The sequence below is a fragment of the Perna viridis genome, chromosome 1 (assembly GCF_037379345.1).
Source record: "Perna viridis isolate PV_CMFRI_1.1 ecotype Kerala chromosome 1, ASM3737934v1, whole genome shotgun sequence".
Lineage (NCBI taxonomy): Eukaryota > Metazoa > Mollusca > Bivalvia > Mytilida > Mytilidae > Perna > Perna viridis.
Genome location: NC_142445.1, coordinates 59,147,333 through 59,173,500, shown reverse-complemented (window position 1 = coordinate 59,173,500; position 26,168 = coordinate 59,147,333). Strand labels below are relative to the sequence as shown.

Here is a 26,168-nt window from a genome sequence, read left to right as displayed (position 1 = left end):
TATATTGTTTTAATCAGGTGTGCTTGTCTTAAAAAATGTGAATTTTATATGTCTACTTTAAATTTCATCGTATTTGTACTTCCATTCTATTTTCCTTGGCTTTGTTTTCTCTCCATATGTCTTACACATCGCTTTTATCATGCTTTTCATCAAAGCAGCGATAGGAACAGCAACCCTGTTAGAATAAGGGAATTTCAAAATATACACATACGATATTTTATAGACCAAACTTCACTCTTATAACAGTGAATTCTGATTTTAGACCAAACATCACTCTTATAACAGTGGATTCTGATTTTTAAACATCCCATCTCTATCCAAACAATCCTAGAGATGTATCATTTGCTTTTCATTATCACATCACTATATCTCTATTTTTATTTTCCGTGTTTGCAAAACAATGCCATCAGATAAAAATTCAGCTCTTTTGATAGGATCGCAGTGGATTAAAGCAGAATGTAAAACATCCTTTACATGCTTTAACATACATGTGTCATATTTTGGTCGACTTAAATGTGTATCAGTCGTTCAAGTTCAATTAATGTTTTAAACTATTTTCTTCAACTAAACGTCAAAAACGCTTTATCATGTTTTAATTACATAATGTTAAATCATGCTAAGAATATAAAGAAAATATGTAAATACAAGAAGAAAACGTTTATTTGTTCTCTGAATGTTGCTAAACATCTAGATACATTTTTGACTTAAGGTAACAAATTGATAATTACATGACGCCAAAGGCTAATTTAAGAGCCTTGTTGACAGGCAAATCGTTCCATTTAACCTTGAATAATCTTGTACATGTACCATGCAAAACATGCGTTAAACATATTACATTTGCTTAACTTCATAATTTCCTGTTTTAGTACAATAATGATTTATGCACTAACTATAATGTAGTTGAACATTAATGAATCCAATTGCACACTATATTGAATCGTCGAGATAAAAAATGGATTTTTACTCAAATACAAAGTAATTTGAATTACATATATATAAGTGATCTAAAAATATGTTGCTTTATTAATAATATAGGGATATATATTGAAAATTTTGCCCATTATATACTTTATTATAGTGTGTTAACATCTTTATCGGTATCGTTGTACAATCCTTTAGACTCATATATTTATTTTTGTTTGTGCTGCATTGTCATGACTGGACGATCCGATACCCATTAAGTTTGCCGGATGGCAGATTCCTTTAGACTTATATATATAATGTATATATGTAATATTACACATTTATATCTTATTGATTCAGCAACCCTATATAAACTCAGTTATTCTACAAGAAACCAGTGCATATTTATTCTTTTTAGATGATCCTTGAGTTTTGCACTAAAATTTTCCATTTATAAAACATGTGAAACCATCCACATGTTTAACTAAAATTTTGAAAGGCATTGTTTGAACATTAATGGACGGCAAGTGTAATGGTCATAAACCCTAACAAAACTACACTTTGAGAGTAGAAAGATAAATAATTGTTACGTCAGTCATAAGCATAATTTTTCTTTACAATCATCATAGACAACCTATAAGTACAAATTTCAACTCATGGAATGAAAAACCACGATTTTACTGAAAAATTCATACAAAGCTTACAAACATAAATGGTATTAAATGTTCTATTTGTACATCACCAAAAAAAGAGTTATTATGTCAAAAGTAATTAAATTAAAATGATTGATCAATATGAAAAAAAAACAACAAAAAAAAAACAAAGGTTTATATATGGTAGTTGTGGGAATAAGATATATTTAATTGAAAAAAAAATGTAAGTCATTCGGTAGAAGTCGGTGTGTCACCTTGTGATTGAGAACATATTAGGTAATTTTACTTTTGATTGCTATAATTAGTAGGGTCAAACGCATTTAAGTAGTGAGTGTTAATGTTAAATCATTGAATAAATCACGGATCTTTTAACAATACAGGAAAACATCGAGTAAAACATACAGTTTACCCCCAAAAAGCATATTGACAAGTAAAATACACACACACACACACACACACACACACACACACACACACACACACACACACACACACACACACACACAGTACATATATTACCAATTAACATAAAATCATAGAAATTAAACATTAACACCATGAATCATGTTCGTTTGTATTCCGTATATGTGATAAATTCTTAATGTTATGCAGCTGCAAGAATTTATAGGTGATTCCCTGAACAATCTAGTTTAAACGATTGCCATTCCATCTTTCAAAATAACTTGATCGAACATATTATTACTTTTTTTCAAGAATAGTGCTCTATGTCAATGTTTATTACTGTCTTAAACTCCATACACAACATTGAAAGAGTACTTCTATCTTTCATTTTAGAATTGTCTTCGTATTGTATACTCTTGTTGCAATTTTGTTTTGCTATCAAGATATGCTCAAAATCCTATAATTCGTTAAAGAAATATGTCAATCCTTCGACCACGGAGAATTTGATTGTTTGTTTGTTGGGGTTTAACGTCCGAGCAGCAATATTTCAGCTATATTCAGACGATGAACATGAAATTGATGATAAAATGAACATGAAATGATGATGAAATGAAAAAAGGATGGGACACAAGGACAATATGGTCGACAAATTTTGATTGCCCCTGGAAATAGGGAGAGGTGGGTAGGGTCGGGTAATATAGCCTCCTGTGGCGGAGCCCTATGGTTCCTACTCCGGGAGAATACCACAGTAGGGGCTTTTAACGTGCGAGGAATGTGGCATCTTTCCCAACACGGTGCACCACTATAGTTTGCGGTCAGGTTTTCCGTATTATAGCCTGACAGCCTCAGCATGTAACACGCCAGGGTTACCCCATTCCACCACCTGGGGCACACATCCCAGTTGCTCTGTGGGCAGAGCGTCCTAGACCCCGGCTAGGGTTCTGAGCACTATTAAGTCGCCTTTTACGACAAGCTTAGCGCTGCTGCAGGCCTATTCTTTTAACACCCGGACCTGCACGGGGCTGGGGAATTTGATAGAATAGATACATTGTAAATAATTTGCGTGGCTATCATATTTCCGTTAATTGATACCATTGCATAACATTGAGGTCTGTATAGATTTGGTACAGAGATAATAACATTGAGGTGAAACAACTGACACACATTTTGGTAAAAAGCATCGCAAAGAGTTTTATTTCGTTTTTAAGCAGTTTTATCGTTACTAAATATCATAAATGATACAACAAGAGCAAACAATGTGCTTTATCATCATCTTGAATTTCTATTTTAAATTATTTTTGAATGCATTTGACAAAAATACAACTACTTTGACCCAATTAAAGTCCACACGCAAATTAAAAATAAAAAAAAGGTACATGTGACAAAGGTTTTCATTGTCATTAAAAAAATCAATATAAATCCTTCATGAATCATAAAATTCAAACCTACGAAAAATGAATGAAGAAATCATGGTAAAAGGACTTCATGAATATAATTTCATGAAAATGCTAAACAATGAACTGCTGTTATATATTTTTAACAACTTGTACTGTCAACATTAGACAATCTTTGAAAAAGGGACATGGCGGGAAAATATAAGACGTAGTAAACATATCAACAATGTTAAACATTATTTGTAAATAAATGGACAAGCCTTTATAAAATCAGTTTGAATTAAAATGTCATGAATAGATCAGCATGTACTTCCTATTTATGGCCTACGTACAACTAAAGTTGAAAGAAATAAGTGCTGTATCATCCACTTTCAACTCAATTAATTTTGTTTGCATTTACTACCATCAACCTAAATAAGAATCAACGGTATTTCCCCACTCTGAGACCATTGAAAAAATGGATATGTAGATTTTTTTTATTTACTTCATTAAGTGTAAAAAATAGTAAATAAAATGATAAATGAATAGTAAATACAGTTCATGAACTTTCATAAATTTATTACTAAAACTGGCATTTATTAGACTTTTATATATGCTTGTATTCAGGTATCGGATATGCCCTTATCGAATTAAAATAAATTAAGGACAATTATTTGAAAAGAATTAAAAACCAAAATACGAATCAAGAATCCCGAAAAATGCCCAGATTTAACGAGCGTGTGGAACATATTTCGTGTACGATCGAGTTAAATCTCCAAGCGTTCTCGACACGAGTAAGTAAATTTTGGTTATTAACGATACCTCATAGATTATCCTGCAACAGATTTTCTCATATTGTTTTTGTTATTTAACATTACATTAAAAATTTTGTGATAGACATATTAATCTTCAAAATTATCAATGACATCAAATAAGTCATTGACAAAAAGCAAAACGCGTGGTGACGTTTTGACTTGACATAGTCCGAAAATGAACTTACACAATTTATTACACATAGAATAATCGAAATACACAGGGTAACATTCAATAATGCACTACTCTTTATACTGTCTATATTAATTATAAATATGATGCATTAATAAATAAATACAAACTGTCATTAGAACAACATTTTTGCATTCCTTATAAAATACAAAATAATACCAATCATTCATAAGTTTCGATAAACTTCGATAAACTGAACACGTAAACTAATAGTCAAATATGTTATGAATAAGCAATAGAAGTTAACGCTAAACTCATGATTAAAGCATATATCATTTTTTTAATCATATACATATGCTCTTATTTTAAATAGACGTTTTCTCTCAAAAGCGATTTTTGTAAATTGTTATATTGTTAGCAGAAAAGTACATTGTAAACGAGAATGTAGTATACTTCAAAATACCTGATTTAACACCAAAGTAATGATTGTTGTCTATGATATGTACGTTTGTATAACTATTGCATCACTTTAAGAGGGGGATATTTTTCCCTTTCTTCATACAATAGCTGTTAGAAAACATGGGGTAGAGGTCAGAGGTTAATCTTATATAGGGACAGTCAATGTTTTGTTTTTGTAGTGGCCATGGCCTGTAAACAAGTGCAATCTGAGGAATTAAGGTTAATACGGAATAATTTAAACTTCCGTCTACTTTTCTACATCATCAAACGATGACTTGCAGGTCTTTTCTACTGAAATGGATATTTACTTATAAATGACAAAAATACTGCATTTTCAATTAAGTTCTATGACAAGATATTATTAAGCCTCATCTTTAAAAAAATTGTTTACACATTAAGCATATGCAAATTATGTACCCACCTCGAAGTGTGTTTTCAAATAGAATCATTGCCTGATTTAATATACTTTAAAGATTGAAAATTAATTCAACCATTATAAATGCTTGAAATGCGCTGTCTAAACAAAATAGACTAAGCTAATTCTAACTAGTCGTGAAAGAATTGCGACAGATTTCTTCGAGCCTCAAGCAATCAAGATATTTACTATAGACATGTAAATTGTACTAGACATTATTTGTAATAATATTATCTCTTATGCTCACAAAGTGATATCTTTAAAAATCTCTCCTGTACTTAACATTTGGAACTTTCACAAATTATGAATTTAAGAAATCAAAAGATCCTTATTCTATTGTAAACAGTTTTACCAGTGATTAACGTGCAGGAGGTCTGATAAACGTAAGATACGTTTCATTTATTTATTGAAAGATCAAAAGTAGAAACAGCCCGGAGGTTTCTATATTTAAACAACTTATTCTGTGTAACACTTGCAATCTAATATTGACAAAAATAATTATTAAAGTCGACTACTTCAGAAACATTTAAATCGTTTATCTGTTTTAGTTTGCACAAACTTGTGAAATGGTGCCAAAATAAACCTGAAAAAGGAAAACCCTTTTTAAAGATCATTTATGAAGAAAATCCACAATAGTGTACTCTGGTACGTTTTAGTTCTTTTAAGATGAAAAGCTGTTACAACAATAAGCATTCATAATGTGTAAGATATGATGAAATGAACAGTGTTGGTATCATGTGGTGTCTTATTGTCCTCATATTTTCCTTTATTTCATTTAAGGCATCGGTGAAAATATTATTCGGAGTTCGATGGGTTAAATCAATACATAGGTCCTTAAAAACGCAAACGGTATTTTGTAATTCCTTCAAAAAAGGACATATTCTAAATATACAATAATATTGGTAGATCATTATACATGTATAGATGTGCATTGCTGAGTCCATTCAAATTGATGATCCTAACATTTTTGTAGTAGCTAAAGATATAAGCCAGTGCGAAATCAGAAATGCGTGTATTTCTGTAAACATTACATAAATTTAAAAGTACTTCTGAAGGCTTTCCAACAAATCTATAATTATCGGTGTTTTTTGCAAAGAAACCAACTATCAATTACCAGCTTATTTACTCAAAGCTACTTGTTATGAACATGTACCAATAAAGTAAGATTTAAAGTCCTAACTACAATTATATAAGGCGTTTAAAAATTCTAATCTCATAATTAAAAGAAGTGAAGGATAAAGTGTTCACAATGTTGATAAAAGAGCAAACTATATTGAAAGAGTAATCAAGGGAACCAAGGTTATAGCGGTAATCAAAAGAATGTAATCCAGGGACAAAGTCCAGACATAGAAAACAGACATACACAACAAAGAACATAAAGTAACCAAAATCATACAAACAAAGCAACAAAAGCAAATGAGCAACTCGGACTCCACGAAAATTTCAGAAACATCTCTCAAACGTTGTGCAGACTCAAAGGATTTACAAAACAAATGTAGACCATTTTATCAGAATCGTATTGAGGCGACTGAAGAATCAATAAATAAGATGCAATAATTGTCGACTTATTATAATAGAAAGATATCAATGTATTTGACAGTAGAGCGCATGCGTTCTGTATTGGTAAGTTTTAGATATGTCATTATTTTTTGTTTTGGGGAGGAGAACCCTTACTGAAAATGATAAAATAATGTATTTTAAAATAGTTTATGAAAAACCATAAGATTCTTCTAGATTACGTTTTATCTTCAAAACAAACGAAAGGTAGAAGTTACAAAATTTTATTGTTGAGAGTTTTTACAACATCTAACGTCACCGATATATACTCATTTATAGGTGTAAAATTATAAAAAAAAGTCTCCTTTGTTTTTACGTCAGTCATCACTGGTAGCCCAAGATCTTTTATTGATGAAACAACTTCTAACTCTAAATGAACCAAACGTGGAATTGAAGAATAAGAAACTATATGTCGTTAGAAAAGAGTCCTTATGTGACAGCAGCAAAAAAGTGCCAACGAAACTAGAGCCCGTTGTCTTTGTGATGTAAATATGGTAACAGTTTATCCGAAGAGGAAACAACAAACCATGTGAACGAACAGGCATCTTTCATACCACGATTTGGACTATCTAAGATTTAGAGAACTTTAGAACTAGATGTTAAGGCCTTGAATAAAGCTAAAAAACCCGCTTGGAAGTACAGTCTTCTAGTAATGAACAGGCACTTTGTGAATGTCGTTTATAAGGTATAAACTGAATTATCTCTGAATTTAGGCATTTGTTTTTGTATTTCAAATTGTCTGAAAGTTCATAAAGATTGAATAGAACTAAATTTACTGACATGGTCAAAATAGAGCACTCCGTGTAATTTATTCAGACGAAGATGCCAATAAACAATTAAAATTATACTTATTATCTTAACTATAACAATAATCAAGGTCTATTTAAAGACCAAAATGACTCATCTGAAGTAGATTTAAATTTGCTTTATCATAATTGTCAATATGGGCGTTACATAGGTATCACTCTGTTCGCAGGTATCTCATGGAACACTAGATAACATTCAAAAGACTTACTCGGGTTCAAGGACCTATTAAAACAAAAGCAGTCAATAACACTTACAGACTGTATCTCTTGGATGCATTGAAAGAATATTGAATAAAGTCAATTGGAATTCCATTTCATCTACATAAATAAATTCAAGATGGAATGTACACAAATTACAGTTATTACGTTATCGAACAGATTTTTAACCAAGCCCATTTAATAGCAAAACAGAGGTATGACAGTGACAATGGTTTAACTTTTACTCTTGGTTCAAACATTTGGAATACGTATAACCATAGCTATTGTAAGGCTTGTCATTAAAATGTATTGCTTTGTTTACACTTATACTCAACAAAACTAAAACAGACAAAATAAGTAAAAAAGGAAAACGATCGACTCCACCGCTCTCTCTCTCTCTCTCTCTCTCTCTCTCTCTCTCTCTCTCTCTCTCTCTCACACACACACACACACACACACACAAACAGACGCGCGGGCGCACGCACACACACCATCTATATTAAGATATCAAAAGAGTACAGTTACAAAGCAAGCGCCAAACAAAACACACACAAAACGTTAAGACGAAATAAAGATTGAAGCACAAATTAAAAAAAGATAATACTTTATTTCCTGTTTCAACTATATACACTTTACTGAAAGTGTATAGTTTTTCTCATATGTAATCAAAATATAAAATACAATACGTGTAACATAGGTTAACTGATTTTGATTTTGTTTTATGAAAAATATGCAGAAAACAATTTATTAAGTTTTTAAAATATTCGAAACATGAGTCAACAGATAAAATAATTGTAATTGTTGCAGTATATGCAATAACAAAATAACAGTAAAAATGAACGTCCGTTGAACACAGTACGTTCTACTATTTAACTTTGTTATCATTCTAACTAACAATAAAGACAAAAGAGGCGGAGAACAAAATGTCATTCATTCTTTTCTTGATTTCATATGATAATATCCATGTCCTAAATGTAAGTCTTTAAGCATCATGCACTTAATACTGATCTTCAAGTATGGAACTGGAATAATTGTTTTGTTGTTTATTTATAGTTACCATAAACACCATGATCTTTTTCAACATCTAGTATTTAAACAAAAAAAATTGGCCTTACATTTAACCATTAGATCCATTTTTCTAAAGAAGATAATATCATATACCAATTTTGTGAAAAGAAATGAATAAAGATTACGTGAAATATTCTTAAGATAGAGTAAATTGGGTACAAATTCATTTTTTTGTAGAACTACAATATTTTCTGTTCTTCACTTTGTGTTAAAGACGTGGAAAAGTACATGAGTTCGTTTGGTGAACCAGTACTTATTACATATATCTTTGTTTTCTATAAATATGATGATGTAATGTTTTTGTCACATACATGTACATACTTTCAATTGAATAAACATATAAAATATCGATTAAGTGGGAAACATATACTGATCACGTATCTTTTACCAATTTGAGCACAATAGGAAAAGAATGAATTGTACATATTGTTCTAGAATAGATATTAAAATACTATTTTAACCAATAGTTTATTGATGCAAATCCATCTTTATTTTTTTTCTAGATGATACATGCACCCTTACATTAAAAATGAATGGAGATAATTTGAAATAAAAAACCCCAAAATTGGTGTTGACTTACATCCCTTTACGTTAATATTGTTGGAAATCTGGTTCAGAAACTCACTAATTTCTATATTTCAGGTTATGGAAACTAGAATGTTGCATCAAAAAGAAATAAAATTGCTGCCTCTCCCATTAGTTGTGATGCAGACGAAATGCTTAACTATGAAATTAGAGTAACACTTTTCCTTAGCAATGGAGTGTACAATTTATCAATTAGAAACTAATAAAGCCACAAAATATCACCCTGGATTATATAAAATACGTAGGGTATAGCATAACATATAAATACAAAAAGGGTTGCCTCTTGTCTGTGTACATGGCATGATGAAAGGATTATAAAAATATAGCCCAAGTGCTTTCTATAATCCACGTCATAAACTCTCCAAATATCTTTTTCACAAAGATATAAAACATTTTCAAGCGTATTAGTTTATTAAAGGTGGCAAACATTCCACTACAGTCATCATGAAACACTTAAATGGTAGTTTGAGTAAACATAAAATATATATTTTAATCTGCTCGTCATCATTATAGAAATGTAAATTCCGGGGCACAAAGATGACCTACAATTTATAAACTAATTTAGTTTTGTTGCTAAATTAAAACTACTAAAGACTATTCAGCCATCTTGTGTGTAAAATAAAACATTTTAAATTGCTTTAAAAATTAATATTCAAAATATATATCATTGTATATATTTAAAATGTTTTCGTTAAATGATTGTACGAATTCAAAAATTTGAATAATAAAGACCTAGCAAGGGCTCGTTGGTCTCATCACCTTTTTTAATGTATTTCTGTTGATACATGTTGCATTATAACATCTTTTGAATAGCTGAAGGGTAAACTATTTTTGATTTGAATATATATCGTGTATGCAAAATCTTGGTAATTGACCTTTTCAACAGATGACTTTGCTTTTATACCGAAACATTTAATTCTCTTTTTGTTTTTAAAACAAATAATGATTAAAAGTATGGATCAAATGTTCTCAGTAAACTAAATTTTTTTTGTTCAGTCAATGTGTATCAGTAGTTCAAGTTCGACGTATTCAATGTATTTGAGAACAAAACATCGAAAATGCTTCGTTATGTCCGAATTAAATTAATCGTAAGCATGTTAAAAATACTAGGAAATGAAGCAAATAAAACAACACATGTATTCTATCAAGTATATATACATTTCATATGCTTCTTTACTGTAAAAATAAAGAAAAAACAGTCGACAAGTATCCTTATCAGTTCAAGTGTAAATGTACCAAAGTAAAATTGTATTTGAAAAATGCTTTGAATTTACATAAACTTACTAAATACAAATTTCTTATTCGGTCCAGCAAAAGTTATTGGTATACCATTAATGAGATATACGTATAAGTGGCAAACTAAACTATAAAAAGTTTACTTAGTATGCAATCCATTAACTAATTTCATCGAAGGTACATTACTCCTATTTTTGTTCCAAAACTCAATAAACATTATTATCAAATGTATGTCAATAAGACATTCGGATTTAAACCTAAAGTATTCAAATGCATCTTTTTGAAATTAAATTTAAGTATTGGCTGGCCATCGATTAAGTATATTGTAATAGACGGGCAAGTGGACCTGGTCTTGTTCGACCGGTTTCAAACATGGGAGGGATGCAATAATAAAAAAATATCGTTGTTAAAAAATGTACTTAAAATGTTCATCATAACCTCCAGTTTAACAAGTTAATCAACGCATAACAATCAACGGAAAAATACGGTGTCTGATGACTGCCTTCCTAGTTCCCCAAAATATATGTAACTTTTCCTTTATATAAGGGAGGTCGTCAGTGTTGTGGGATATCGCATCTCCATTAAAATCAAACATAGTTTACACTTCCGCTATTCAAAAGGTCTGATTCTCTTCAAAATTATCTTTAAATAGAACTTGGTGTGGTCAAAACGGAAGAAAATATCCACCATAATTTTTCTTTGGTGAAAAGGATATTCAAAAGGGATTCTTCTCAAGTATTATTTCTTGAAAAAGGTTTTACCTGATCTTTACTTCATAAATGGTTCTGCATATTACGAAACTTTATTTCATGTACCTGGCTTTGCAATCAGAACTGGTAGTGGGTTCTTTGTTTGGTCTCTTCGAGATATTGTCAGCTCGAGAGACTGACGCGGTATGCCATCTTGCGGTGTTTCCCGCCTTATTTAGATCCAATGAATTGTCAGCAGAATCCTCCTCGGTCGGCAGCCCCTAACTTTGGCTAATTACTTGATCAAAACCCGGCGCAACTACCACTTATAATAACGTCATTTAAATGAATGTACATGAACACCTACGCATAAAATAGTTCATACATAAATAAATATATGTTTAAATATGAGTGAAATGAAAACCTAATTATACTTTCTATAAGGCCAACTGGTCAAAGGAAGTTTCCATAATAATCTTTTGTACGCACAAATCTGTCAAAGCAAAGATATAATGTAAATGGTAGCTATTAAGTAAGCATAACCCCTTAATGCATAAACGTAAAAACCCTAACAGTTAAATGTGCAAGTCCCAATGTTTACGAAAATGGGGGCTGGCAAAGATAAATATAATAAAAATATGTTCCAAATTCCAAGGAACGATAAAATGTACAAAAATGACAGTGAATTTTAACGCTTTGTTAACTTGGACCTATAAAATGTATTTTTTAATCAAATTTTCCAATCCAGCTTTCACAGTTTAATTCAAAACAGTTGTGTTATACGTCGATTTCATTTAAATTTTGATATTTGGTGTTTTGTATCATTTTAAAAACAAAATGTTTTCTCTGATGGATCATATTTGCCAGAAGTACAATCACACTCACTTAACATTAGAGTTACTAAATATATTGATAGTTTTTGTTTTAAAAAAGAATCAATTGCTCTATTTATTTAGCGGGCAAAAATATGTTTCAAAGACTTGCAAATATCATGTTTCAATTAGGATTTACTTCAGCTCAAATAAATACTAAGATCATATTATTACATGTTTATATTTACAAATTGATTCTGTCCAAGCTGATATGTTGTTGTAAACATCAGTATGTAATTTCAGCCACAAGATATCCTTAGTTCATTTTAGAACTATTCTTTTACGATCATGACACCAAAAGCATGATATAAATTCAAACAAAACATGTGTATTTTTTCAACATTATTGGTAACTTCTATTTCTGCTTTTGAAAAACGTCAACTTAAATAAGTATTTGTTAAGGGTCATATTGCAATCACTCCAGGTTTTTTTTGTTTGTGTTTTCACTTATCTTCAGTATTATATACTATGTGATAATATTTACTTCGTTTTCGTTGGGTATGTTGAACGCCTCTGTTTCCTTTTTGCACATTTTAGATATGTACTTAAATTTTTAACCAAAACTTGTATGCTTCAGGTAACGAGCGGGTGGTAAATTGAAATGACTTTGTCCACTCGACTGTCGGTCGAGGTTATGTCACGATTATCTCAGCTCGAAATGGTTGGATTCATTTCAAATTTGGTGTGTGACTTATATACAGGAGGCTTATGTTGCAAGCCATTTTGTGTAATATTAACTTCCTGTTTCGTTGAACTTTGTCATTTTTAGCTACATGTAAAAAGAGAGGAAATTTTCGTTCAAAATTAAGCTAAATAAACGGTACATGTTTGAAATGCGTCAATAATACATCCAAAAGACAGATTACTGATGTAACAGTGGCAATATACAGAAAATTTCAATGCTTAGAAGAATAATGGCCCATCAAATCTGTCATTTAAATTGAAATTTCTTTACGTGAGCGAAAACAGATTCATATAACATTTTGAACTATAAATGATTATTTGAATTGACTTAATCTTCTCTAATAAGATTGATACACTTCAAAAGGTGGCTGAAAATAGCTTACTTTTAATCAAACATGATGATGTAAAAAGGCCGACAAAATCTAATGACGAGGTGGATTGTTTTTTGTGTGTAAATTGTATTATATTTCAACGTTGTTTTTATAATGATTGAACAACGCATATGATTGTATCAAAATACATTCCAACCATAATTTACGTCATCTTTTTTCATCATATATAAACAATTGCAATTACAAAAGAAATAGAAAAAAAGTAAAAAATCAACTATTTAACTACACCTAAATTAGGATTATTGACGTAACAATGATTACACAGAGAACTTATTGTTTTCGTTTTAATACCATATAAAGTAATAAGATGCGTACATTCATTTAGTAGTAGGAGAGTTAGTTAAGTACAATAGATATAATATTTGATAGTTTCGAGAAGAGATAGAGATGTATTTTTAAGTAACAGTGCAGTGTTTACAAAAATCAGACAGAGATAACTCAAGCATGTCAAAAACCCATCAAAGTTACTTTTATTTCTTAATCAGAATTAGATACAGACCACATAACCAATCTTGGTTTTTCATTTTGGGGTTGCGCTTTTGAGATAAAATTTATATAGATTGTATATGAAATGAGTACTTTGTAAGAGTAATCGTTCTTGATTTGATTTGATTTGGTTTGTTTTATTGGGAGATAAATGTATGACTTTCTCATAAGTATAGATATGAATAAAAAAACAACTAATGTTCACTAAAAATATAGCATTTTAAAATCGAATAACATTGTTTGTTCGGTGGGTTATTCTACACCATGAGTCACCTGTACCATAGGCAGTGTCTGCACTCAACAGCTCTTTGGCAGCCTTAATTACAAAAGCGCATGAATTTAGCAAATTTAATTGAAAAATTATTTGTATTTCCTTTACTATATATGCAAAAGATGATATTCAAAAATAATGATGCAAAATGCTCATGTGATAAAAAATAAAAAGAACAATTATGAAGACTGTCTTTACATCACAATAAAAATGTGTATCAATTTGTAAAAGTCAGTCACTGTCAATGGTAAAATGGATTGATGGTAAAGAAAAATCCACTAAGTAAATGACGAATTTTCTATTTTCATACGCCACATTTGTATGCAGCTGTTTACATATTTTCAGTTTGGAGACATTCCTACATTCATCGCCGATGTAGGCCAACCAAATCATGAACATTGCAAAATGCTAATTATCTACCCTATCTATATAAATTATTTCTGAAAAGTAATCGAGGTAACTGAGATTCTAGCGGAAATTAAAAGAATGTAATCCAGGGTAAAGACCAGACAAGGTAAATAGTCACACATAACAAAGAACATGAAATAACCAAAATAATACATACAAAGAAACAAACGTAAATGAGCAACTCAGACTCCACTAAAAAACTGGGAGTATGGACCAGGTGCACCGGTAGGGTAAACGTCCTCTGCTTTTCTAGAAACACAGATCAAGTGCAAACAAACAAATTTGGTGAATTTGGTTGGTTTTGAAATGTATGAATCATCTCTTGTCTGATTTTTTTTTAAAAAAGTGCTGTTTCACTTGCCATAGTTTCCTTCATCCCAATAAAAGTGTACATGACATGAGGAACGTTATGTTTTTTTTAGCATGCTTTGTACGCACAACATGGCACATGGTCTTATCTATTTGTGAATTCAATATTGCAAGAGAACTCCAGATCTATAAGTCGTTATTATTTGTTTGGATTTTGTAGACTAACTGTTCATGCATTTACGTTTGACTTGTAGGTATTTTGCATTTCTACAACCGTCGTTATTTTCGTTGTTCATATCAAATATGTACGCACAATTATGTTTTATTCTTTTATGTGCCAACTCAAGCAAACAGATACCTTGCGATCTTCGTCTAAAGATATAGCTCAAATCCTGGTGAACCAAACGCTCCTGATATTACATACCAAATAACATCTGCATAAAGAATGTTGGATCATATGTGAACTGTAATATGTCAACCCAAGGGCATACTTAATTTCTTTTATACAGAGTAACATAGAAATATATAATGATACAGGACTTAGTAAAATTACATACTTCAAATTTCTTCATAGGGATCTTATTACATTCTTTTATTGTTATTTATTGCTATTTTTAGTCCCAAATATGCAATCTGACCTATATGGCATACTGTTCAAACCTATTTTACTGCATGTCATTTCTTGGTCCAGGTTTAGAACTTTTTTACTAACTGGAGTATTAACGTAAAGAAAGACACATTCCCCGAATAAAAGTAAGTAGACGACCATTCACTATCTTACCAGACACTTACTATCTTTGGTATAAAATCAGATATTTGTCGATACATAATAAAGAATGGCCAAAAAAGATAAATGCCAATATTTTTTTTTATCAAGTTTGATTGATTTGACAATTTCGATACTGCTTATAAATATATGTGAAGGTTTATTTATCTATGCGTGGATACTAGGAGAAGGGTTCATTAGAATAAATTTGTACTTGTTGTTTAATTCGTTTCAAACTTTACTTTTTCTATTAAATCCGTTTTGAAAAGAAGACAAACATGTATTATAAAGGTATTATAAATTGTGTTTTATATAGTGTTGGGTAAATACAATTATTATCACCGCTGTATAAAGACTTAAATGACTTACAAAGTCCTTTTCATTGTTTGATGTTGTTATCATAATTGCATACAAATTAACAAGGTAATTGTCGTTACTTTTTATGAACAACTCTGCGGGTGTTTTTAAAAAAGCAGAGGACGCTTACCCTAAAGGTGCACCTGGTCCATGCTCCCAGTCCGGGTTGCTCATTTGCTTTTGTTACTTTGTATATATGATGTTAGTTACTTTATGTTCGTTATTGTGTATGTCTATTTTCAATTTCTGGTCTCTGTCTCTGAATTACAGTCTTTTGATTATTAAAATGTTCGTTTGTAAACATGTTTTTGTGTGATAATAAATAACACACTTAGCTTTCATATAGTGAGAGGAAGACACAAACCTCACGATCAGAGACCAATATGCTTATAACTGGTAAATGTTATGCATGTATCAAACTGCATAAGATGACTTTGAAAAGAAAGGTATAAAGCCTCAAACCAAATAGACCGTTTTTAAGTAGCCAGTATGTACTCCCTATCTAAAAATTATTTAAAATATAACTCATATTTTCTCTGAAGAAAAACAAATTCTGTCTAAATGATCTATTTCACGTTAATTAATCGATATTGCACTAACAAATAGTTACAGATGTAGGATATAAGTTTGAATATAAATTCAATATAAGATATTGGCATGTGGATGTAAAACTGAAATTGCTTCTCAAAGTACAGATAAAAATTCACATTCCAACATACTGATAAACCTAACATCAAAACTCTGCAAAAGTTTCTTAATGTCAAACAAAACTTAGTTTGTTGCTGATTTTCTCTTTTTGAAATGAAAGTTTTCCTTTTGATACAGCAGAATATATAACACTGTATGCATTGACTTTAAATCTTTATATTTGCACAACAGTTGCGTATATACTGATACGATACCTCACAAATTTTATTAATCGTAACGATTACGTTGATATTATCATGAGGTAACTATCTACATATACTACCGAAACGATTTATTCAAAGTTATTCTTGCATTAAGTCCAACCCACTTTGTACGTATCTGGACCAATGAAATTTGCAATATTGATGGCAGTAATATAAATAGCGTTGTAACACTTTATACACACATACCAGTACTGATTTGGACGCTACGTGTATTCTCTGGGAATAATCATCAAGCTACTAAAGCTATGGAAATGTCAGACTCAGCATTAAACAGATACGAAGAATCAGTGGAGTTACAAAACAACTGCAGATCCTTCTACCTTAACCGCGTAGAAGCTACAGAACAATTCAAGACGAAAATGCAACAATCATCAATACAAAATAAACCGACCTCCTTGTCTTTAGCAATGGATAAATTGCGTTCTGAAATGGTAAGTTTTCTAATGCGATTAAGTAGTTAAGTTTGTAGAGTTGTCCATTCATTTAGTACTTTAGGCCAAGATAAGTATAATGGGAAATCGTAGAAAAAAAGTTGAGTAGTTTTTGTTTGTTTTATGAATATTGTATTTCTCTTCAATTTTATGCATAATGATAGACATTTTGGATACTGTATATATAGGATGTGTGATATTGATATCATCATGTGTTAATCATTCAAGCACAATGACCTACAACAACTCTTTTATCTAAATATACGACTATTATTTTCACAGGCCTCTCTCGTGGACCAGGACCTTTCACTCATGAAGCAGCTTCTTACCTTGAATGAATCAATAGAAGAACTCAAGAACAAGAGATTGTATGGGGTCAGTAAGGAGTCTTTAGATGACAGTAATTACAATCTTAAAAATAGTACATGTCAATTAAACAAAACTGTCTCGTCGTTATCAATTGGAAGCGGATATGGTAGCTGCCTTTCTGAGGATGAGACTAATGTAAAAGGACTACTTTCAAACAAGCGCTATTCCTATCAGGATTCAGATGACTCGGGTTGTGGAGAATGACAGTCATGCTTAAATATTCAGTTAAACAGAAATGATGCCGCAAATCTGTCTCAATGAAGCGTTGACTCGACGGAGTTAATAAATAAATATTCATTCCACGCAAGGACAAAAGGTGAAAGTGACAAGTGAAAACAAACAAAAAGTAAGTAAAATAAAAAAAAAATAATTAAGAAGTAATAAGATGTGATTTTTAATGAATAAAGTCGTATAAGTAATAATAAACAAGTAATAAGAACAAATGCGCATTGGTTAGTCAACTGTACTTTTGGAATGGAAGGGCTAGTTTTGTTTCTTAAAAATAAGAGTACGCTAAATCTGAAATTTAATCCATGTTGTTTGCGAGTAACAGCTATAAAACATTACCCTTTTAACAAAGCTTTAGTGTTGATAAGTAGATTTATTCATGAATTGTAGTGAATGCTTCGTTATACAAATACAAAAATACATAAAAAGTACATTTACTACAATAACAGACTGTTTAAACTATGAAGTGCAAATGACTTTTTTATTTCTAAATAACTAATATGAATATATGTGTTCTAAGTTTGAGTCTTTCTTTTATAGGAGCCTTGAAGAAACAACAGGCTTATAAAGTGGAAATTCAAAGAGAAAGGAACATTATAACAAACGGATACAAAAACTATTGTGATCTTTCAAAGACTATTACCCATATTGAGCAATGACTTATATATTGACAAAGTGAAAATAAATCAATAAAATATAGACCGATTGACTTATTAATCCTTAAATATATGACTAAGTAAAGTCAACTGTGTTCAGCTTCTTCCAGCATCCAGCATATGAACCCTTATATGACTATATTCATATTCTTAATTCTCATGGTAAAGAGACAGTTCCCCCCCAAAAAAGTAAAACATTACAAAAATAAAAAAAATGCTAAAATACTTCATATATTGGGACATATACTATTACCCTTGGATTGTTTTCCTATCAAACCAGTGTTCTTATTTTGTGCATGTTTTATGTATGAGTTGTACTGTTCCTTCTAAGTATCTTGATTATGCCTTTTTATACTTTTTAAATGTGACAGTCCTTTCATATATATAGCAAATATCTCAAAATAACACTCTATATTTATAAGGCATTCTTTCAAAAAAAATATCAAATTCGTGATTACAAACATATCATTTAAACACTATTCAAAATTACTGGTTTCAAAAACATGTAATATGTTTATCGTTTATCGTTCTAAACATGGTCTACTCGCATTGATTTTCATACCTCTATTAACTTAATTAAGATAAAGATTCTGTATAGCTTCAATACTCATTAGACTGGTACGGTACTGGCATAATATCCAGTTATTACTATATACTCATAAGTAGATGTTGAAAATTTGTTTCATAAAGTAAAATCTTCCGGCATGTCAGGTTTTTTTATGTGAGATATATCAATATGGGAATTCGGTTTTTCTTCCTTTTCTTTTGTAAAGTGTTACCAATTATTACATAATCATTTCTGCAAAAACCCCGTCTTAAAATAAATAAAAAAAAAAAACGTATGAAAATTCCACAAACAACTACCTCGATGTTATGTGCTTTTCTATATACAATGGGAATTCCGACATGTTACGACCTGTTCACTTTTGAAGGAAAATTTTATCTCGATACTCCTTTCTTTTTCGGTAAACAATCAGAATTAGCATTTACTTTTCGTATATGTATCACTGAAACATTTTTCTTTGGGAAAACATTATCATGACAAACGCTTATGCCTTTACGGTGAAGTTTCTCTGAAATTATCGGCATTGATGTAGGTTGAATTAAATGTTTGGTGAAAACAAAGGCATTTGTCTTTTTGGAAAACTAAACAAAAAATACAAGGATAAAGTAATACATAAATATTAAAATGGTCCATTTTGACTATCAACTGTTTCCAAATCGTATTCAAACAGTTTTATATTGACACACTTGCAGGAGGTCTGATAAAAATTCAGTTAAGCTTTTCTATATTTACCGAAAGATCAGCAGAAATTCAACCAGAATTTTGCCAAACTCCTCATGCTACGTAACAATCTAATGTTGACTTTAACAAACAAGGGAAATAACAAACCACTAATGTACTTTAGTTTGAGTGATATTAAAAAGTTTAGATTGTTTGCCGTTTTAAATGCTGATTATGAGGAACAAGTGATGCAAATATTTCTTTTTCAATTTATGACTTGTTCCTGGTTAGACATTCAAGAAATGTTTGCAAATTAACCAGAAATGATTCCATGTTTATTTTCAAAGAACTGCTAAACTAATTAAGTACAGGTAATTGTAAAAGATAGGCAGGATCTGCAGTCATATGGGATAAAATGCGAGATTCTTTCAAGGCTGATATATATTCCCTCCGCGGGACTCGAACTCATACCGCTGTGAAATCTATGGCAACACCGCCTGCACTAAGTCCAGCGCCCTAGACCACTCGGCCAGCTAGGCTATATAAAAATATAGCTTTCGCTGGCCGGGTGATTCCTCCTCGTAGGATTAATCTAGGGCTGTAACTTAGTACACGATGTATGGTAGTACGGGACAGTTCATCTAGGTGTTATTATGTAAGATAGAGGATCAAATTAATGATGCATGTCACAACAAATCAATATTATACAACGTCTCAGAATGTGAGGAGGAATCACCCGGCCAGCGAAAGCTATATTTTTATATAGCCTAGCTGGCCGAGTGGTCTAGGGCGCTGGACTTAGTGCAGGTGGTGTTGCCATAGATGTCACAGTGGTATGAGTTCGAGTCCCGCGGAGGGAATTTTTCAGACCCTTCTATAAGTTTACGTTATCTTCCCTGTATCAATTTGATCCGATGGAGCAGTGTAGAGAATAGAGTCGTTACATTCTGAGACGTTGTATAATATTGATTTGTTGTGAAATGCATCATTAATTTGATCCTCTCTCCTACATAATAACACCTAGATGAACTGTCCCGTACTACCATACATCGTGTACTAAGTTACAGCCCTAGATTAATCCTACGAGGAGGAATCACCCGGCCAGAGAAAACTATATTTTTATATAGCCTAGCTGGCCGAGTGGTCTAGGGCGCTGGACTTAGTGCAGGCGGTGTTGCCATAGATGTCACAGCGGTATGAGTTCGAGTCCCGCGGAGGGAACGACATCGTTGGGAATTTTTCAGACCCGTATATATATATATATATTCAGTTAGTTCCAGATCAGAGTTATCCCCTTTACATTTTAAAGCGCAGTTCTACAATGAGAAAGAAAGTTGAATCATTTACAAGTTGATTTGATGCACTCCGCTACTTAAGTTCTCTTTTAAACCAGTTACAGATGATTGATGTCAGGAAAATTATGAGTGCCAGGAGTATTTTCTAGTTGTATTGAAACACTAAAGTAATTAAGAATTCCTCATAAATTCATATCACATATAAGATCTTGACGAACTCATTGTAGGAATCAGGCAGGTCCAATACACAATTTTAACAAGATTTTGGAGTGAAATACCTTAAATACGCCAGGAAACATTTCTTTACACACTATAGTACTATGTAAAATATATCAATATGGCATTTTATTCAGGAAAGAAAATTAAAAAACCATATCATTCACTTTTTTTTGGTTGTATAAATATATATTTCAAAATCTTTCATTATTTGTTTCCATCTGCACCATGAAAACTGATTTGTTTAAGGTGTCATAGTTTTCCTTTCCTCTTTCGTCTACTCCGGACTAAACTTTCTATAAAACAACTCGGTGAGTGTTTCTAGAAAAAAAAAACAGAGGACGCTTACACTACCGGTGCACTTGGTCGATGCTCCCAGTTTTTGGAGGAGTCCAAGTTGCTCATTTACTTTTGTTACTCTGTACGTATTATTTTACTTTCTTTATGTTCTTTTTTGTGTTAGTCTGTTTTCCATGTCTGGTCTTTGTCCCTGGATAACATTATTTTTTATTACTGCTAGAATTTTGTTCCCTTGATAACTCTTCAAAAAGCCTATTTTGCAACTTACAGTCTTATGAAACTTCCCTAAAAACACTCTCTTTTGGGTGTTTTGTGTAAAAAATGTGAAACCCGAGATTTTACCACTTTTTTCACTTTTGAATGGATTATTCTTATAAAATAAACTCTTCTATTGTCGCATTAAACACTCAATGTTTGATACATTTCCTCATTTCTATCCTCAAAACATCTTTTTTTTACATTCAAATTTTAATGGCGAACATTTATGCTGTGAGGCTGAAATGTATCTGAAACTATCGGAATCCGTGCTGGTAAAATAAAATTATTTGGCACAAAAGGAAAGTATATTCTTTTGGAAAATTACCGGAGAAAATGTAATTTATGTTTATATTTACAACATGGCCAATGTCAAAAACGTATTTATACTATCAAAAGTTTCTTAAACTTCTACAAACTTGCAGGAGGTCTGATAAAATTTCAGTTAAGCTTTTCTATATTTAGCGAAAGATCAACAATAGTTCAACCTAAATACGACCAATATTTGTACAATCTATACTTTGTAACATTCTTATATTGACTTAGTAATTGTTGACTTTCTTTAAGTTCAGGCTGAATGTCATCAAAAATGCTGATTATAAGAAAAAGTGATACTTATGTTTGGAAATCTAATATATTTGTTGATCTGTCTGAAAGGGAAAAAACAGGATCTACAATGGTATTGGATATTTTTAAGACTGACATGCATTCACTTCGTCCAAGAGTTGAATTAACTCCATTACATTCGAGAGTACGATAAGGAGGAATCTTTCATCATTTACATGTTTGTAAAAAGTAATCAACCTACTAGTATGTAAATAATAATCAAATAGAAACGTCGAAAATATTTTGCGAAACGATTTCGTGTTGAATTACATTACATACTTCAAGAAAAACTTACTTCACCCACTATAATGCAGCTCAGATTTGGTGAAGAACATTTTTTAAATGATTCAAAAGAATGTAACCCAGAGATAAAGACTAGACAGGGATGGGAAAAATTGTTTCGATGATATTCATTGTTTTTCTCCCCAGTTTTATATCGCATAAGACCTGTCAAAACGCATGTTTTCAGGATAGTACTTTACCACCAAAATTGTATTCCAAGTTTCTACAAGGTGTGTCGAATATATATTTCAAAATAATAAACTTACCAAAATTGTTGGTATAATACCTGATTATTAGATTAAGCTACAAATATATCAAATCAATATGGTCTTATAGAATAATAATATTAATACTTTTATAAATTACTTTTCAAAGTAAATATGGTAATGTCTACTATTGTTATCATCCAGGTAAACAACATGTGCCCCATTGTTTCACCAGCTGCTAACTCAGGTGACAGATGATGACAACAATAGGTGAAATATCAGGTGAAGCTTTGTTGAATAAATAGCAAGACCAAACTTATTTATCATTACCAAACATTTACCATGTCCCTTAAGTTTTGCTAAAATTATAAAATGAACATTATACACGACGATTTCTTTGTCTTTGAATATATATTGAGGTAAAAAATATTTTGTCATATATTCCGTATCAACAGAGTAGATGATGAAACGATTTTCGTTTAACGGTTTCTCCGTTACTACATTCACCTGTTCGTTCTCTGAATTTCTATCTTGAAACTTTAAAACTACTGACCAGTTCCTAAATATGTGTTGAAAAGTTTATTTCGGTATGATATCGATAGTAAGGTCATTTCATTTTATTAACTTTTATCTACTGGCTGCATATGTTTCTGTTTAATGTCGAAATGGGTTAAAATATAAATTTTGGCATACTGTGATCACAGATACCAAACGTAAATTCAAAGCACGTTTCTTATATAGTAAAATGCATTACAGACCTGTCCAGTGCAACGGATGTCTAGGATTATAAAGTTACCATTAACACACATAAAATAGAGATGATCGTGGTTGTAAAATCGTTTAATCTCCATCACTGCGTCATTAGAACATTTATATTAGAGTAAAGATTTAAAATGTATCTGATTTTATTATATGCATGAAGATATTATGTTCTTTGTTTTGGTACGATATAATTTTGAATAAAAAGAAATACTGTTTGGCAACGTAAAAATGAAACGTTTTGAAAACCTTGTATATTGACCTTGCAAGAGTTGCATTCCTCGATGGTGGAGTCCGAGTTGCTCATTAACTGTTATTCCTTTTTATGTATTATTTTGGTTATTTTATGTTCTTTGTTCTTTGTAATTTGTGTTTGTTTTCCATATCTGATCTTTGTCCCTGGATTACATTTTTAAAAATTTCTGCTAGAATCTTGGTTCCTTGATTATTCCTAGACGCTGAATACTGAAATAATCTTAATAATTTTTCCTAAAAATATCTGTGTCAAAATGCTGAATATCATTTTAGATACTTCAAACTATACACGTCAGTACACTTCATTTTCAAAGAATTTTTCTGCGTAAAGCACAGCTTGAAATATCTTAATTGCTTAAATAACAATGAAGTAGACAAAACACATCTTTATCAGTATTCTATGGTATAACAACATGGATTGAAATTGCTGAGATTTTTTAAATATTATATCTGACCACTATTTGGTGCACAATTCTGAATCGGTCGGAAAAATGTTTTTTTTACAGGTTCAATTTTTTAAAATTCGAGATTTTCTGTATTCAAGAACATACTAGAAATATTTTTCACTACAAACTTATATGGATATGAAACTGTTCTAAAATTGAATTATATCGAATATTTTTGTAACATTTCAGGAAAAAAATACATTTTTCAAAACAATTAACATAAACGCAATAAAGTTAGAATGACACATATCTTTCATACCATATAAGACATATTTTATACACCATAGCCACAAGATTCATGAACAAATTATCGTGATCGTTATTTTATTTTTTATTCTAAAACATTGATTCTTATTTCTAGTAATACCATCTTGAACAACGCCCGGTATCTAATAGTGGGTATTTTTATTTTCAGAAATTATTTTCCGAGAAAATTGCTTACATTTGATGTCACAGTTAAGCAAAAGTTGGTCTTATTTTCCACAAATAACGTTTAAACTTTATTTTCACTTGGCCTCATGTCCAGATTACAGACCTTATTCGTGTATTAACAGCTATCAAACTACATCGTTAGATCCTCGGCTGTAACTGAACTAGGACATAGTGTTACAGTATATGTTGGAATGAAATAAAACTCTCCAGGCGATTGCTTTTTAAGTTAACTTCCATATGCTTATCCACTAAGTCATCATACCGAATGACTTCTCTGTTTTAATCACCACTTATTGTTTCTAATATTGGTCATACCCCCTGCAAGAAATGCCTTTTGTACAGAAAAGACATGTATCAGGATATTACAAAATGTTTTATTGTATTTTATGTTGTAAATCTTTTTTTTGGTTGTTTTTAACAGGTTTAATCTATATGCTCTATGATGACAGAGTGTTATTTAAGCAAAGACTTTACAAATGTATCACGAAATCATTTTATTATATAACAAATAATATAAAAAGAATTCAACACAATTGCATTCATTGTATATTTTGGTAAAACAGTGGTATGATATAATAAACTTTTTGACATAAAAGATGACATTCTAAATAAAACATACATTCTGCCAGGTAGCTATGACGCATATTCTACTTAATCATACAGTTTCTTGCTTTAACTTTCCAACACCAAACCTATAATACATAGGAAGCCACAAATGGGTCTTGCAACAAAATACATCATAATCTGGTTGAGCACGAAAACTTTCTCATTATAGTCTCATTTAGTTTTTTCTTGCAATCTGTTCAAGAGCAATCGAGGGAACCAAGATCCCACCAGATATCAAAAGAATGTAATCCAGGGACAAAGACCAGACATGGAAAACAGACAAACACAAGAAAAAAAAAGAACATGAAATAACCAAAATAATACATACAAAGCAAAGAGTAACAAAAGTAAATGAGCAACTCGGCTTCACTAAGATCTGGGAGCATGGATAAACGTCAAGTCTAGGGTAGACGAAAGAGGAAAGGAAAACTATGACACGTTGAACAAATTAGTTTTCATGGTACAGACGGATACACTGTAACGATCCACGAGTTCAAAATCACGACCAAAAACATCTGTAGTGATCACTTCAATCTTGTAGCAACATAACTTTGTTCCAGAAGCCTAATTGTCAGAAATCTAGCGCGATATATAGTTATAAACTCACCTATGGAACTTCATAAGTACACTAAAGCATTTTTATTACAACCACAAATTGTTTGTATAAGAGATTTAGACAGAACTAAGTATTCTCAATAATAACCTTTACATCTTCAGAAATTCACAATATGGATTTATCTGATTTCGATAGTCAGCAAACAAAATATCTTTTCATGTACGTAAATACTTATTGTGAAAATCCAACCTAAAATATTTCACAAAAATGTAGCGTTACCAGCTGTGGACGATGATTTAA

The 26,168-nt window shown here is 31.1% G+C and overlaps 1 protein-coding gene and 1 long non-coding RNA gene across 2 annotated transcripts; both read left to right on the top strand.

Moving 5' to 3' along the window:
• Positions 1–15,092: 15,092 nt before the first annotated feature.
• Positions 15,093–25,134, top strand: LOC148629608 (uncharacterized). Its single transcript, XR_015919362.1, has 3 exons — positions 15,093–15,464; positions 23,019–23,096; positions 24,690–25,134. It is a non-coding gene; the product is annotated as an uncharacterized LOC148629608 (long non-coding RNA).
• On the top strand, positions 16,916–18,472 carry LOC148629609 (uncharacterized). Its single transcript, XM_088554190.1, has 3 exons — positions 16,916–17,176; positions 17,459–17,891; positions 18,314–18,472. The coding sequence occupies exons 1-2, from the start codon at positions 16,991–16,993 to the stop codon at positions 17,747–17,749; spliced, it is 477 nt and encodes a 158-aa protein (XP_088410316.1). The 5' UTR covers positions 16,916–16,990; the 3' UTR covers positions 17,750–17,891; positions 18,314–18,472.
• Positions 25,135–26,168: the final 1,034 nt, after the last annotated feature.